The sequence below is a fragment of the Eptatretus burgeri genome, chromosome 12 (genome assembly GCF_056783735.1).
Source record: "Eptatretus burgeri isolate ZD-2024b chromosome 12, Ebu_testis_v1, whole genome shotgun sequence".
NCBI lineage: Eukaryota > Metazoa > Chordata > Myxini > Myxiniformes > Myxinidae > Eptatretus > Eptatretus burgeri.
This window is the reverse complement of record NC_140972.1, coordinates 83133065-83149839: the sequence shown is the minus strand read 5'-3', so window position 1 is coordinate 83149839 and position 16775 is coordinate 83133065. Positions and strand designations below refer to the sequence as shown.

The following is a 16775-nucleotide window of genomic DNA, read 5'->3' as shown; positions in this document are numbered from 1 at the left end:
TAAACAGCTGTCTTGAAGACCTGGAGAGAAGAATGACATTGAAAAGAATGTGGAAGTCAATTCCACAGGTGGGGAAAAAACAGGAACATATGAGTGGTGGTGAGCAGCAATTCTGGATTTTGGAAGTTTCAATAGATGGGGGTTCCGAACAGACCATGTGTGCCCTGCAGAAACATGGGGGGGTGAGGGAGGGGCAGAGCATGAAAATAGCAGAGGAGCCAGACCAGAGAGGAAGCAGTAGAAGACAGAGACCACCGAATTGTCTCCACTGTGAAAGTGATGGGCCAATTGACTCAGCTTCATTGCAGGAGATTCCAATGATCTTAGCAGTCTTGGTTTCCACTGTGTCAAGCTCAGTCATGTGTGAGGCAGGAGTGCCTGCCAAGAAGGGAGAGCAATATTCCCTCAAACTGCTGAAGGCCTTGTAGGTGGATAAGCGACAAGAGACCAGGTGTGCCAATGAAAGACTGCATGATGAAGGATGCCCAGTGACTGGCTTTGGAGGCCAACTTAGAAGTGTGGATTGCCCAAGAAAGATTGTGGCTTGAGGCACAAAAGGCCCAAATTGAGGACCTAAAGTATGAGTGACTGAACTTCTTCGAGAGGATTGTTAAGAAAGTAGATGAGAGGGTTTGTCAGATGGTTCTTTCAGAGAGGCAGAGTGAGAGTGTGACATTCATCAGGATTGAAAGACGTATTCCAAGTGTTTGACCAGCTAATGATTATATCAAGGTCTGAAGAGAGGGAAGAGGCTGCTAATGATGGGAAGTTGCTCGGCTGCATCTGATTAAATAAGATAAGGCAAGTACGTATTGATGGTATGAGCCTCCCTTGAAACTGGCAATCCTTTACTACAACACTTAAAGTAGTGAGAACCCTGCCAGGATTGGCGGTACCAATCGGCAATCATGGTTGAGTAGCAACCCGCCGGCGAGTGGAGTTATCTATGGTGGTGGTGGTGGTGGCCCCAGGAGCGGGCGTTCGAGAGGAACTCGAGTGCTTCCCCTCATGGCGAACCTTGAACCCCGGCCTGTAACAATATATACATATATACATATTTTTTGACTTCTCCCACACACCTCTCGCCAAAGAAGCTGCATAAATCAACCCTAGAAGACTTAAACAAGGTAAGTGCTAACGCTGTTTTGAACCCTTCCCAGAGTTCCTCAACAACTATAAAGATGTTCACACGCTGTACACACATGAGAATCTCAATTCTCGGTTTCATCACTTGTTGGCGAATCATCAGCGATAGCGAAGACAGCAATACATACCAATGAGGCTCCTAAGCATGTACCAGGTGCAAACGTCAAAAGCAGTCAATATATAAATTAAGAAAGACCCACCCACATCTCTCACCTGTGAATGGAGGGAATAGCCAATCAGCTCTCACCTAATCAAATAAATCAAGATGGCTCGGATTATATAAATAATTGGTCCTCCCACACTCTTCTATCTGAAGAAGCTGCATAAAGCAATCCAAGAAGACTTACACAAGGCTTACAGCCGAGACTCTTGGAGATCAATGCGCACGCAGGAAAGAAATGGCGGAAAAGGACGGAGGCACACGGGTTGTACTCGACCCACAACAGATACATGGACACAAGCAAATGAAATAGAACAAATAATAATTTAATAACAGTCATCAAATATGTACAATGACAATATTTCAGATTATAATAATGAACGAAAAACGTGAGGTAAACTAAATCTAAATCTAATTGAGGCGACTCCACGCAAACTTAAATACAGACAAGGGAACAGAATAATAAAAGAAAAGTCCTTCCTTTATCCCGGCACTTAGCTGTGTGCCAGAGATGGTCTTTATAAAACATGGAATCAAGGCGCTTCGTCGTGCACGTGCAAACGCGCCCTCCAAAATGGCACTCGGCCGCTCTCTCACAGTGGGACGAATGTACGTCAGGCAATTCGTGAGTGGAATTCAACACCAAGGCTCAGAGACCCCATGCAGCTTTCTCGTGCATCGATATTCCTCACCGACTCACTGCATTTCAGAATGGCTACCCTCCCCTTCAGTGACATACATGAGGCTCGGGGTCCGTTCCTCATGACCCAACCAAGAGCCGAAGGCCAGCGTCTTGCTTCGCCACATGACCCAAAATCGGCTTCGCACGAATACGATAATCATGCCATCTTCGTCATGCATCGAAGGAAAGTCATTCAGTTGTGCCCTGATATTTCACGCCATCTCCTGACCTTTGTTCTCATCTCTCGACCGTGTGTATCCTTAACTCTGCACTCAACCCCCCTCTTAACACTGACCTCGTGCGTGCACTCCCAATCTCTTGTGATTACTGCCAACAGAACCAACAAAGCCACCACCTCTTGCCTTCTCGCTCCCTGACGTGACACCCATCAATCATCAGCTTGGGACAGGTGACCTCGGCTGCCGTCACCCTTGGAGGCGGGGTTTCTCCCTACTTTGTCATGCAGCTCGGTTGCAATGGCTGTTGCCATTACAAAAACGTAATTCTATCATTGCTGGTTTGCAATTTAAAGAACATATGGAAAAGTCACAGGGGAGTGCGATTACATACTGTGGGAATTATCCTTAATCCCCATGTAATTAAAACTGCACCACCCCCCCCCACCCCCCGTGTGGTGACACGTAACACTTAAGCTCACAGTTTCCCTACTTATTTACATCGAGATGTCTCCTACACATCCACCGACCAAGCCTATGAAATTTATCCATCTACTCCACAAACATAACTATATATACAATATAAATATATGTATATAAGCAGTATATGTATGTGTGTATATATATATATATATATATATATATATATATATATATATATATATATATATATATATATATATATATATATATATCAAGTTCTTTCTAATAACCATAGACTGACTGATATTAAAGATCGGGACCTTACGGGTGACGTAGAAGGCTGAAATTTTGCGTGCTAATGGACATCAAACATGGTAAATCGGGGAGAAGGGGGCAGGAGGTGGAGGGGGGGGGGTCACAGAATTGTCAAACAACATCCATGAATGATAATATAAATAAATGAAATAAATAAATAAATTAAAACTCAAATGCAGGTGAGCGACCCGAGACAATGGGAAAGCATGGTTCGCATGCTTACACAATGTGTAAGCACACCTCGCTAGTGTATACATACATACATACATACATATATATATATATATATATGCACACACACACACACACACACACACACACACACACACACACACACACACACACACACACTTTCTTCCATTAACTTAAGCCTTGTACTTGCGATCGCACATAATTTACATACAGGATAATGACACTAGTCGTCATCATTGTACTTTCAAAATGAATTACAAGGCTATTCGTAGACAATGGACATACAAACACATTTAGTATCATGGATTTGAACCAAGATTCCCCGTGCTTCATATGAGCACGAACAGGCCAGCTCGTATTATTAAATTTTACTGCAAGACATGTAACATCAATTATGCTTGAAAATAAAGTTAAATAGTGCAGGGAATGAGAATGTGTAGGGGAGCATGGTTGAGATCATTTCAAAAGCATTACTGCTGTGTCATTGGTAAAATAAGGGAAACTGATCCATTCGTCTAATTTGTTGGACTGTATAGTAAAGTCAGACCTCAGATAACGACTTGGGAAACAAAGGTACCTTGGGTTGAGTTAGCACAGATTTTCCAGCCTGTGGTTTCCAAGAAACAATTACATTCACAACACAGGCAATTAGCATTTCCATATGCCAATGTACCAGCAGAGATGGATTCAGGGTTTTGTGCAAGTGTGTCATCAAGCTGGCAGTTCCACTCCCAGGGGAACCCACGCACAACGACCAACGAAAAGGGACCATGTGTGCTTTACAATGCCCCGTGCTCACAATGCATTGTGCTGTTTCGCTTTTCTCGCAAGGATCTGCAAACAATTCCAGGCTCGCCAGCACTAGTTTAGGAAATCGTGAAAAGTATTAGAGAGTGCACCTGCTCCCTGTGTGTATGATCAATATCCCAGTGAAGTAACATCAAACGCAAATCAAAACTGAACGCACATCATGAGTTTGTTTGAAAAAAAAAAACAAAACATGAGTGATTTAATAACTTGCATGGAGGACCATAAAAAGGTATGTTTTTTGTTTTTTTTTAAAGATGATACACACACACACACACACACATATGGATCTACAGACACATGCGAACTAATCTCCCAATGGAACAGCTGTGGTCATCATTCTTGTACACTCATGAAATAGCGAAGGTGGCTTGAGACCAAGAACAATTTTAACAAGACAAGGAGGTTAAACATGCACTCAACTCACGGAAAGGATGGAAAACTTGACCGTGATTCCCATTCAAATTGGTCAGAGGACATTCAAATGGGAGATAGCACAATTTGCAACGGATAGTGATGTAAAGTCAGCTCTTTACATGACTGATCCACCAGCATCTTTTGAGAGGATGCCATACCCTGGCCAAATACCAAATTTCTGCTGGATATACCACTGGGACAGATAATGGTATATAATTTGCCATAATGGTGGAGGTAACTCAACAACAACAAAAACAAACACAGCTGAACTCCAAATTATTGTCCTTGCTTTATACTGTGAAGTCGATGGAAAACCACCAAGAGTACTGCTTGCTGTACAGGTAAGCTATGGTAGGTAAGCACTTTCTCCTCATTCAGAGGAAGATGCTTAACGACACCTCGCTAAAGGGTCAAACCTTGTTCTCAGCCAGGGATCTTTAACGTTGTTAATAAAATACAAGATGTGATTTAACATCTCCTTTCAGACTTATTAATCCTGAAAAGCAGTTAGTGCAGTCCCATCCCATTAATGTATTTATATTGAGGCTCCCTGGTCTGGCAGGATGGCCAAGAGGTATGCTCATTCAACTCTAAACTGTCTTGCCTGGGTTTGAATCCAGACCCAGCTGTAAACTGGGTCGGGATTCAAACTCGAATGCACACATTGCTAAATCACCCTACCTGTATCACAGGTAGGGTGATTTATCAATGTGTGCTACTATCACTTGGACCGATGTTAAACTTGGCGTCACATCTGCCGATATTCGATAGTGGACGTTTAAGATTGTATGGTATCCTTCGCAAAAATGCATCGATGCATCGCCCTGCTTCTGAAACAACAGAGTGACAGTTCCATCTGGGTCAAGATTCCAACCCACACCAAATCATTTCTCTGGCAGTCGGCTTTCTGCTCGTTATGCGAGTCAAAACCCCTCATTCTATGTTGCTTTGCTCATCCATGAGTCTAGATCGTGTAAATGAAATAGTGCTGAAGGTTTCGAAACATAGCCCAGGAGGATTTATAAAGATGGTTTCAAACATGCACAATCCCAGCGATGAACATCAACGTTCACTTTTGTGGACAATCAGAATGACGTGAGCATGAGCTGAAAATTGAAGTCACAAAGCCTGTAAGTACACCTGTGTGTATAGTTTGTCCCTTTGTGAAACTCAAATTTCAATCCAATACCTTCATGCATTCATTCATCCAAGCAGAATCGACATTTCATGAATCACCCAGGGATGAAGGATCCAGTCATCAATGTTGACCATGAAATGCAATCCCAGAGGGCCTATCCTGGTGTGCAATAAATAATTAAAAAGTTTCCATTTATGAGCATTGAAACATTTATTTATTTATTTTTGCAGTTTCCGAACTGAAATGTTGTTGGAAATATTGAAAGGAAGAACTAACTTTTGACAATCGCACTCATACAAAACGGTCACTTCATCTTGTAATTGTCTGTCTGTCTGTCTGTCTGTCTGTCTGTCTGTCTGTCTATCTCTATCTCTATCTCTCTCTCTCTGTGTGTGTGTGTGTGTGTGTGTGTGTGTGTGTGTGTGTGTGTGTGTGTGTGTGTGTGTGTGTGTGTGTGTGTGTGTGTGTGTGTGTGTGTGTGTGTGTGTGTGTGTGTGTGTGTGTGTGTGTGTGTGTGCACGGAGTGAAGGGTAAAGTGAAATGGTCATCATGATCCATCGAAATACAAAATGGTCACTTAATCTTGTAATTCTCTCTACTATCTCTCTACCTGTGCACGGAGTGAAGGGTAAAGTGAAATGGTCATCATGATCCATCGAAATACAAAGTGGTCACTTCATCTTGTAATTCTCTCTACTCTCTCTACCTGTGCACGGAGTGAAGGGTAAAGTGGACTTCATCTTGTAATTCTGTGTACTCTCTCTACCTGTGCACGGAGTGAAGGGTAAAGTGAAATGGTCATCATGATCCATCGAAATGCAAAATTGTAAAACGACGACTCTTTCAGATGTTAATCCGTTTTCGAACTCAATATACTGATATAATTATACTGTATTCGGTATATAATACTGTACTCGAACAGTAACACTTGTACTTGGTGTTTCCAAAACGAGTGTAAGTTTCAAAATGATCAGATCGACTTCCATCGTTACCGGGTGATTTACATATTATGTTTTTACAATACGAGACGGATAATTTTTTGTCGAGTGATGCCATTATGGCATAAGGTCCGCGTGTGTGTGTGTGTGTGTGTGTGTGTGTGTGTGTGTGTGTGTGTGTGTGTGTGTGTGTGTGTGTGTGTGTGTGTGTGTGTGTGTGTGTGTGTTGAGGCTAATGTTCATACACACGCACACAGAGGTGGATAGTTTGTGGTCTGGGAGGGCTCCGTTCCACTTTCTGAAACCCGCACCTGGAGTTAACCAATGACACACACACACACATAGTTTGAAACCTGGGAAGGCTCCATTCCACCTTCTGAAACCCGCATATGGAGTTAACCAATGACAAACACACACACACACACACACACACACACACACACACACACGAATTGTTCCCTCCTGCACAAACTAAAAAGGTGTGAGTGAGAGAGAGATTGTGTGTGTATGTGTATGTGTATGTGTATGTGTATGTGTATGTGTATGTGTATGTGTATGTGTATGTGTATGTGTATGTGTATGTGTATGTGTATGTGTATGTGTGTGTGTGTGTGTGTGTGTGTGTGTGTGTGTGTGTGTGTGTGTGTGTGTGTGTGTGTGTGTGTGTGTGTGTGTGTGTGTGTGTGTGTGTGGATATATTAAATGTTATATATACATAATACGTGAATGTACTGCATATGTCCACGGACTACCATCGCTGGCAGAGGAAAAGTGCGCACACTTGGGTGTTCGAGCGCAGCGCTGTCCGTTCAGCACCAACCACACGGGGGACTACAGGCGTCGTTCTGCATTCTTTGGGCAATGGCTACACGACGCTCACCCCAGCCTGATATCAAAAAACTCCCGTAGTGGGAGTAATGGCAGTCGAGTTTCCCGCCACGAATTGGGGTCCAGACCAGCCGCCCCGGTTGGAGCGCGTCGTGGCGGGTTTATATTCCCGTACGACTGTTCCTGGCACGGCTCACATCAGCCGGTCGAGATCACGCACAGGTAGGAGGTAGTTTTGGATTGAGAGTGGTTCGGGATGGCACATTTGGAAGGGAATGGAACAAGGAAAGGCATAACGGGACGTTAATATGTGACGGGACGGGTCATACCTTTCGCACATAGAAGAGACATGGCTCTATTGGGCACAGTTCATGCACGTGTCCGCTGTGTCAATCCGCGCTCATTGCCCGGCACGGCTCTTCTGCTTCGCAAAACTCCCGCTCGCTCACACCTCTCGCAGCCAAGTGAAGAACAAAGTGAACGGCACTGCGCGCGCCATGTTGCGGGTTTGAACGCGTGACGTCAGGATAGCAGCCCCGTGGGGGGCAGAGGAAGCGCCATATATCGGAAAAGCCCCCACCAACCCCACTCCCTACCAGGACATTCCCACTTTTCCACCCTGCACCTGATCCCATCTAGCCTTCTTCATTCAACTGCCCGACGGTCAAGGTTAGGGCTACCTGCTATACCCTGTGTGTTGTGCCGTGCGCTGCGGTGGCTTTTATAAGGACAATGTCGAAAAAGAGGATTGAGGCACAGCCGGATAACTGATAAACTCGTGGGAATGACGACGCACTGTAGGGCCTACTTCAAGGGATAAGGAAGGTCGTTCTGGGAATAACGAGGTCGTTCCCTGATGAACGAGCTACTGTACTTCACAGGACAAAATATTAATTGCTACTAGGAATATCGATGAACTGTATTTTACTTGGTAAAGGATTCATCCATGGGAGGAAATAAATAAAGTATATACTGTAGCAGGATTTCTGATCCTGATTATAACGATGGATGTATATTTATCTCAATGCAGTAACTCCTGGGAGCACAAACAAAGCACTCACTGTACATACATTACAAGATTTAAATAATATTTCCCTCCAAAACTAATAAAACTCTACTTTCAAGGATAAAGAGGTTCGGTTTAACAAAGGAGACATGAATTACTCCCCGGTGAAAACAAAACATTTTCAGATTTGAAAACTATTGTTATAGCCAAATGTTGTGAAAACATTATTTTGCAGGGTTTTAAAAACATCACAAAAACATTATTTTGCAGGGTTTTAAAAACATCACAAAAACATTATTTTGCAGGGTTTTAAAAACATCACAAAAACATTTTTGTCGGGTTTTAAAAACCACAAAACATTATTTTGCGGGGTTTCAAAAACACCACAAAAACATTATTTTGTCGGGTTTTAAAAATATCACAAAAACATTATTTTGTATGGTTTTAAAAACATCACAAAAACATGATATTGCAGGATTTTAAAAACTTCACAAAAACATTATTTAGTAGGGTTTTAAAGGCATCCCAAAAACATTTTGCAAGGTTTTAAAAACATCATGTAAACATTATTTTGTAGGGTTTTAAAAACACCACAAAAACATTATTTTATAGGGTTTTTAAAACATCACAAAAACATTAGTGTTGGGTTATAAAACATCACATAAACATTATTTTGCAGGGTTTTAAAAACATCACAAAAACATTATTTTGTCCGGTTTTAAAAACAACAAAACATTATTTTGCGGGGTTTCAAAAACACCACAAAAACATTATTTTGTCGGGTTTTAAAAAATCACAAAAACATTATTTTGTATGGTTTTAAAAACATCACAAAAACATGATATTGCAGGATTTTAAAAACTTCACAAAAACATCATTTTGTAGGGTTTCAAAGGCATCCCAAAAACATTTTGCAAGGTTTTAAAAACATCATGTAAACTTTATTTTGTAGGGTTTTAAAAACACCACAAAAACATTATTTTATAGGGTTTTTAAAACATCACAAAAACATTATTGTGTTGGGTTATAAAACATCACATAAACATTATTTTGCAGGGTTTTAAAAACATCACAAAATCATTATTCTGTGGGGTTTTATAAACATCACAAAAAACATTTTGTAGGGTTTCAAAAACATCACAAAAATATTATTTTGTAGGGTTTTAAAAACATCACATAAACATTATTTTGTGGGGTTTTAAAAACAGCACACAAAGATTATTTTGTAGGGTTATAAAAACACCATAAAAAACAATTTGTAGGGTTTTAAAAACCTGCCTTTTGCCAGAAGGGGGGGGGTCAAAAATTGTCTTATCACATGGACGCTCAGAAAAATCTGACAACATTGCTGAACTCAGTGTATTGTAGAGTGTCAGACACTTCGAAAACACGTCATATCCTTTAAATGACAATAATTTTGGCAACGCAAGTCTTTTGGAGACAGATGTCGAAATTTACTCAAAAGGATTCGGTGATTCCAATTAATTCCGCCATCTATGATGGATGGAGTTTGTTTTCACAACTGTTTGTTTGTTACTTACGAAATCTAAAGATTTCGTAAGTATATTGATGACTTCCGTCCTCTGTTTGTGTGTTTGTGTGTTTGTTTGTAGGCACGATAACTCGAGAACGGAAGAATCTACCAATGTCAAATTACAACACTTGATTCAGGAGTGTGATGGCTAGTGCTGATTAGATTTTTGTCAAAATCGGTCAAAGGTCAAGGTCACAGTGAGGTCAAATATTCGATTTTTGATGGTTTGGTACAGAACCATCGAAGAAACTTCTGGTTTGCATTGCTACCTTCTCTAGAGACATCTTTTATTAGACAAGGTCAGAGGTCAAGTTGACGATTTCATAAGTACCAGTCTCTGACTGCTTGTTACTTACGAAATCTAAATATTTCGTAAGTATATTGATGACTTCCGTCATCTGTTTGTGTGTGTGTTTGTTTGTTTGTAGGCATGATAACTCGAGAACAGAAGAAGCTACCAATGTCAAATTACACCACATGATTCAGGAGGGTGATGGCTACTGCTGATTAGATTTTTGTCAAAATCGGTCAAAGGTCAAGGTCACAGTGAGGTCAAACATTCGATTTTTGATGGTTTGGTACAGAATCATCGTAGAAACTTCTGGTTTGCATCGCTACCTTCTCCAGACAGCTTTTAGTGGACAAGGTCAGAGGTCAAGTTGACGATTTCGTAAGTACCAGTCTATGACTGCTTGTTTGTATTTGTGTTTGTGTGTTTGTTTATAGGCACGGTAACTCAAGAACGGAAGACGCTAACAATGTCAAATTACACCACGTGATTCAGGAGGGTGATTGCTAGCGCTGATTAAATTTTGGTCAAAATCGGTCAAAGGTCAAGTTCAAAGTGAGGTCAAACATAATTCCATAAATACATGTGGAGAAATGGAGTATTTTTGCTTTGGTCGACATTACGAGTTCGTTTTAATGTTGATTTTAATTTTGTCTTCGGTTTTTGCGATCGATTAGGATACTTAAAACTCGGTTGTCGAAATTCTTGTAAAAATCGGATGTTTTGGAGACGTTTTAAGATTGTATAAAAATATTTCACTCGCCGCGTCACGGCTCGTCACGTGGTGCAGCGTGCTCGAGCAGACGCGTCGTAGAGTCATGTAAAGGTTTTGCGTGTGCGCGCTGACATTGTTTTCGATAAAGATGGTGTTTAAAAGTCATTTTTTTTATCCCAATAAAGGTTATCATCACATGCCTGACTCACTAAGCCATCAGATTATGTAAAGATTGTTGGTGGATGACCGAATATAATGGTTTTGTGACTATGATAAAATAATATTAAATAATTGCATGGAGAAATAGGGATTTTTGCTTCGGTCGACGCTATGAGTTCGTTTTAACTCGGATCGCAGTTCTGTTTTCACTTTTGGTAATGGCTCAGTACGCTTAACACTCGGTAATCGAAATTCTGGTAAAAATCGGATGTTTATGAGATTTATGTCGGGTGTCGTATCTGAGGCTAAACTGAAGATAATGCTAACGAGGGGGATTGTAACACACGGCATTACGCGCTCGTGTTAAAGTCAATTTCAATCCTGTCTTCAATTTTGGTAACGGTTAAGTATGCTTTACACTCGGTTGTCGAAATTCTGGTAAAAATCGGATGTTTTATGAGAGGTTTGGTACAGAATCATCGTAGAAACTTCTGGTTTGCGTCGCTACCTTCTCTAGAGAGAGGTTTTATTTGACAAGGTCAGAGGTCAAGTTGACGATTTCGTAAGTACCAGTCTATGACTGCTTTTAGATTTCGTAAGTATATTGATGACTTCTGTCCTCTGTTTGTGTGTTTGTTTGTTTGTGTGTGTGTTTGTTTGTAGGCATGATAACTTGAGAATGGAAGACGCTACCAATGTCAAATTACACCACGTGATTCAGGAGGGTGATGGCTAGCGTTGATTAGATTTTGGTCAAAATCGGTCAAAGATCAAGGTCACAGTGAGGTCAAACATAATTCCATAAATTTATGTGGAGAAATGGAGTACTTTTGCTTTGGTCGACGTTACGAGTTCGTTTTAACTTCGATTTTAATTTTGTCTTCGTTTTTTGCAATCGCTTAGGACGCTTAAAACTTGGTTGTCGAAATTCTGGTAAATATCGGATGTTTTGGAGACGTTTTAAGATTGTATAAAAAATATTTCACTCGCCGCGTCATGGCTCGTCACGTGGTGCAGCGCGCTCGAGCAGAGGCATCGTTGAGTCACGTAAAGGTTTTGCGTGTGCGCGCTGACGGTGTTTTCGATAAAGATGGTGTTTAAAATCATTTTTTATCCCAATAAAGGTTATCGTCACATGCCTGACTCGCTAAGCCGTCGGGTTATGTAAAGATTGTTGGTGGATGGCCTAATATTACGGTTTTGTGACTTTAATAAAATAATATTAAATAATTGCGTGGAGAAATGGAGATTTTTGCTTCGGTCGACGTTACGATTTTTGATGGTTTGGTGCAGAATCATTGTAGAAACTTCTGGTTTGCGTCGCTACCTTCTCTAGAGACAGCTTTTATTCGACAAGGTCAGAGGTCAAGTTGACGATTTCGTAAGTACCAGTCTATGACTGCTTGTTTGTGTGTGTGTTTGTGTGTTTGTTTGTAGGCACGATAACTCGAGAATGGAAGAGGCTACCAATGTCAAATTACACCACGTGATTCAGGAGGGTGATGGCTAGCGCTGATTAGATTTTGGTCAAAATCGGTCAAAGGTCAAGTTCAAAGTGAGGTCAAACATAATTCCGTAAATTAATGTGGAGAAATGGAGTATTTTTGCTTCAGTCGACGTTACGAGTTCGTTTTAACTTCGATTTAAATTTTGTCTTCAGTTTTTACGATCGCTGAAGACGTTTAACACTCGGTTGTCGAAATTCTGGCAAAAATCGGATGTTTTGGAGACATTTTAAGATTGAATAAAAAAATATTTCACTCCCGCATCACGGTTCGTCATGTGGTGCAGCGCACTCGAGCAGAGGCGTCGTTGAGTCACGTAAAGGTTTTCCATGTGTGCGCTGACGGTGTTTTCGATAAAGATGGTGTTTAAAAGTCAATTTTTATCCCAATAAAGGTTATCGTCGCATACCTGACTCGCTAAGCCGTCGGATTATGTAAAGATTGTTGGTGGATGGCCGAATATTACTGTTTTGTGACTTTAATAAAATAATATTAAATAATTGCGTGGAGAAATGGAGATCTTTGCTTCGGTCGACGTTACCATTTTTGATGGTTTGGTACAGAATCATCGTAGAAACTTCTGCTTTGCGTTGCTACCTTCTCTCAAGACAGCTTTTATTAGACAAGGTCAGATGTCAAGTTGATGATTTTGTAAGTACCAGTCTATGACTGCTTGTTTGTTTGCTTGTGTGTCGGGTATCTTAAAAAGTTGTGGATGGATTCAGATGAAATTTGATGGGCAGGTTGGGTGTTTGACAAGAACAAATTCATTCGTTTTTGGTGAAGATCCGGATACAATTATTTTAAAAGTTATTTTTCTCCATTGATTGATAGGGCTAAAAACAATATATGGCATGATATCCAAAAAATGATGGACGGATTCTGACTAAACTTGATGTAATGAGTTGGGTAGGTGACAAGAGCAAGCCAATTCGATGTTGGTTTAGGTCCGGATCTGACCTATTAATGAGACACAAAATGGAAACTGTTCAGCCTGGCAGAGGTACTGTATGAACTCTACTTAGTGCTGTGCTTGTTTGTCCTGTATCAATTGAGGCTATCTTAAATATCCAGATTGCCACCACAGGTCACGCTGTGCACACTTGAATCAATTAAATTCGACGATTTCTTTTTTCGTCATACGTACTTTCGGTGGTGTTGTCCATCATAACTTTCTACTTGGTCTTGCGTATTCAATAGTTTCTGAGAGTCTACTTGTGCTAGTTATAAGTTGTTTTCCTTCATAGTATTTTCTAGGAAATTCTCAAAATGGTGTTTTCATGTGCATCTGCTTTATGCACCTTGGATTCTGCAAAGAAAGTGGAAAAACTAATCGTTCATGGTGAGTATGATGTGGGTGAAATTTTCTTTAGGTCAGATTTCGCTGCATTACTGGAAGTGCTAAGATGTGGGGGGGGGGGGGGTGGGGGAAGGGAACCCAGATGGAAGGGCAGGGAAACTGATAATTAGCAAATGGTCACCTTTGTGTTCACAACATTTCAACTGTGATCAGATCACTCCTGATGGACATGCCATCAGAGATCCAAAGTATTTAGCTTGGAACAACTGGGGGAAACCTGTGATTCAACTCAGCAATGAAGCTGTCATCAAACGGTCCACAGCCACCAGTAGTGTAACTCCACAGCTACTACTTTGGCTGCTCTGCCTCCAGTAACTTGCTCCCTCCCTTGTGGCTCCGAACCGGTGCTCAGCAGTGAACCCAACAATTGCAACTTTGCAACCGAGGGTTTCGGGTCTTGCGACTTGGATCAGCGAGCCCCCAATGTTGGTAGTGAGATCACGATAGATTCAACATAATAATCTTCAAAGAAATCATTTGGAAGTGCATTAATTGCCCAATGATTGAAAAGGACTGAATTAAGCTGAAGTGAAATAATCTAAAATAAAAAAAGTGTATTGAACACTCACAATAGAAAGAGTAAATCTAAACTTACTGAATTCTAATTTTTCACAACTAATAAATCGATATAATGATACATGTGTGTATGTCTCTGCAACACTCCGTTCCACCCCCCATTGGCTATTGGGCACAATCCTGGATGGGTTACAACTCCGACACAAGATACCAGCAAGCCGGTGCTCATTTTGCCAACCTCAGAAGGATGACAAGCAGAGTCAACACCGCAGCAGGATTTGAACTCACGCTCCTAGGATCTCAAGCATACCACCATAACGATTTAACCAATATCCAGAATATCTTTTCTAACCCAGTTATTTTATGCTTCAACTCCACTGTCGGTGTTTTATCTCCTTCTTGCTGCTGTTCATTTTGTTCTGTTGCATCCTGATCCATTCAGTGTTCTAGCTTTTCCATGATCCTTGACTGTATACAAAAATGGAAAAAAAATAAAGCCAATGTAAGAACAGAGTATGGAGAGACAAGATAGTTTAGAATTGGAAAATTGTTCAGACAGGGGTGCATTCTCTCCCCTTACTGGTTCAATCTGTATAGTGAATACATCATGAGGAAATCAAACTCGAATGATGAAGAGGTTGGAGTCAGGGTTAGAGGAAGATGTACCAACAACTTAAGGTATGCTGATGATTCGACTCTGTTGGCAGAAATTAAAGAGGGTTTGATGAAACTGCTGCAGACCAAGAAGAAGGAAAGTGAAAAATCTGATCTTTCTTTAAACGTAAAAAAAAAAACCATTAAAATCTTGTCAACTGAGAAGATTGAAGTGTTCAGATTGTGAGATGATCAAGAGTAAATAGTGGAAAGTTTTATCTTCTTGGGTTCTGAGATTGAAGTGAGTGGAGAATGTAGAGGAGAAATGAATAGACGGTTCATGTTGGGTTGAACAGAAATGTCAGGATGGACAAGGATCTGAAAAGATGTGACAATACGAACTAAGAAGAGGCTGGCGAATAAATGCTCCGGTGAGTCACGGCGGGACATAAAAAAATCAAGATAGGATAAATATTGACAGTTTTGAAATGTGGTTTTGAAGCTAAATATAAAAACAAATCCATAGACTGAAAGAAGAACAACCAACCCAGTGGTTAAATAATTTTGGCCAGTATGTTCATTAGAAGCACTGTCAAAAACAGAAACCGTCATACTTTGGACCACATCATGCATGCACAAAATGTAAGTCTCGAGAAGTCAATCATGCTGGTTGTGATTGAGGGAAGAATAGGAAGAGGTCGACCTTGTACGTGCTGGATGGCTGGGGTAAAGGCTGCAACCAAGCCGTCTCTGCCAGAGCTTCGGAAAGCAGTGCAGGATAGGGATGTTTGGAGAAATCTGATCATGAATGTCACCAGAAGTTGGAGACGACTTGATAGAACGAGAAAACTAGATGCTATGTTGAGTGCCAGTATTCTGGCTAAATTCCAAACTCTATCCCGTGTTAAAAGCTGCCTTGGCATCACCCTGGTGATGGATTGGACCCTTGTTGTGTGCAAATTTCCAGTATAAATTCTCACCATTCATACCTCGTATATTGGTGGACAAATAAATAAGGAAATAAGAGTAACGGTATCGAGAGAAGTGGAGTGATTGTGCCAATGATTTCCAATGTTTTGCTTCTTTTGAATATGAACTAAATCAGTTCCATCTTCCCTACTTTCAGTGGATACTGAATGTGGTTCAGAATGTTCATGCTGGGAGTCCCACAAAATGATGGGGGTTTTATCATTTGTTTGCAGGTTTTTAAGCAGTGATTGTTCTCACCATACATTGTAATGTGTATCAGGTGAATGTGCAGTAAATCTGTTTCGTTTGTTTTTGCAGATGGTGACCGGAGAGGTCGTCTCTCGACAGAGCAAGAGTACAATTTCCCAAGACAAAGAGTGTGACTGGTGCAGCCATACTTCAGAGCTATATTTGAGGCAAGATGGTCACCAAGCAGTGATGCAGAAACACAATTTTTACACTTCACAAGTAATTTTAAGATACTGTAAAGTCTCTGTTTTTTGAACCAAAGAGGCCTCCACAGCCATCAGTATATTTGCAATGAGGGAGGACTTGCATCTTCAAGTCATGATCATTTACATCTCAGCTATATGAAGTCCAAACATGAAATGGTGGAGTCAAAGATTGGTCCATCCATCAATCTGTTGTTGTTGTTTTTCTTTCGGCTGCTCCCGTTAGGGGTCGCCACAGTGGATCATCCGTTATGATCCGCATACTGATTTGGCACAGGTTTTACGCCAGATGCCCTTCCTGACGCAACCCTGGTCGCCTCTTACGACACAGGGATAAGGATTGGGTTTCGTCATGATTCCGGGCTGCCCTACATCCTCTCATAGCACGGCCCAGAGCAGAGCTCCCGTCCTCAAGCGATCCTCCAACCCAAGCCTCCGAGTAGCCGGATTACAG

The 16775-nt window shown here is 41.1% G+C and overlaps 1 protein-coding gene across 1 annotated transcript in view; it reads right to left on the bottom strand.

Annotated features, from left to right (window-relative positions):
* The window catches only part of LOC147016015 (protein unc-13 homolog B-like), a 1009527-nt gene extending 1001800 nt beyond the window's left edge, over positions 1-7727 (bottom strand). Inside the window, exon 1 of the mRNA XM_085848698.1 lies at positions 7552-7727. Within this exon, the coding sequence (XP_085704824.1) occupies positions 7552-7573 (22 nt within the window). The 5' untranslated portion in view covers positions 7574-7727. The remainder of the gene's footprint in view (positions 1-7551) is intronic.
* Positions 7728-16775: the final 9048 nt, after the last annotated feature.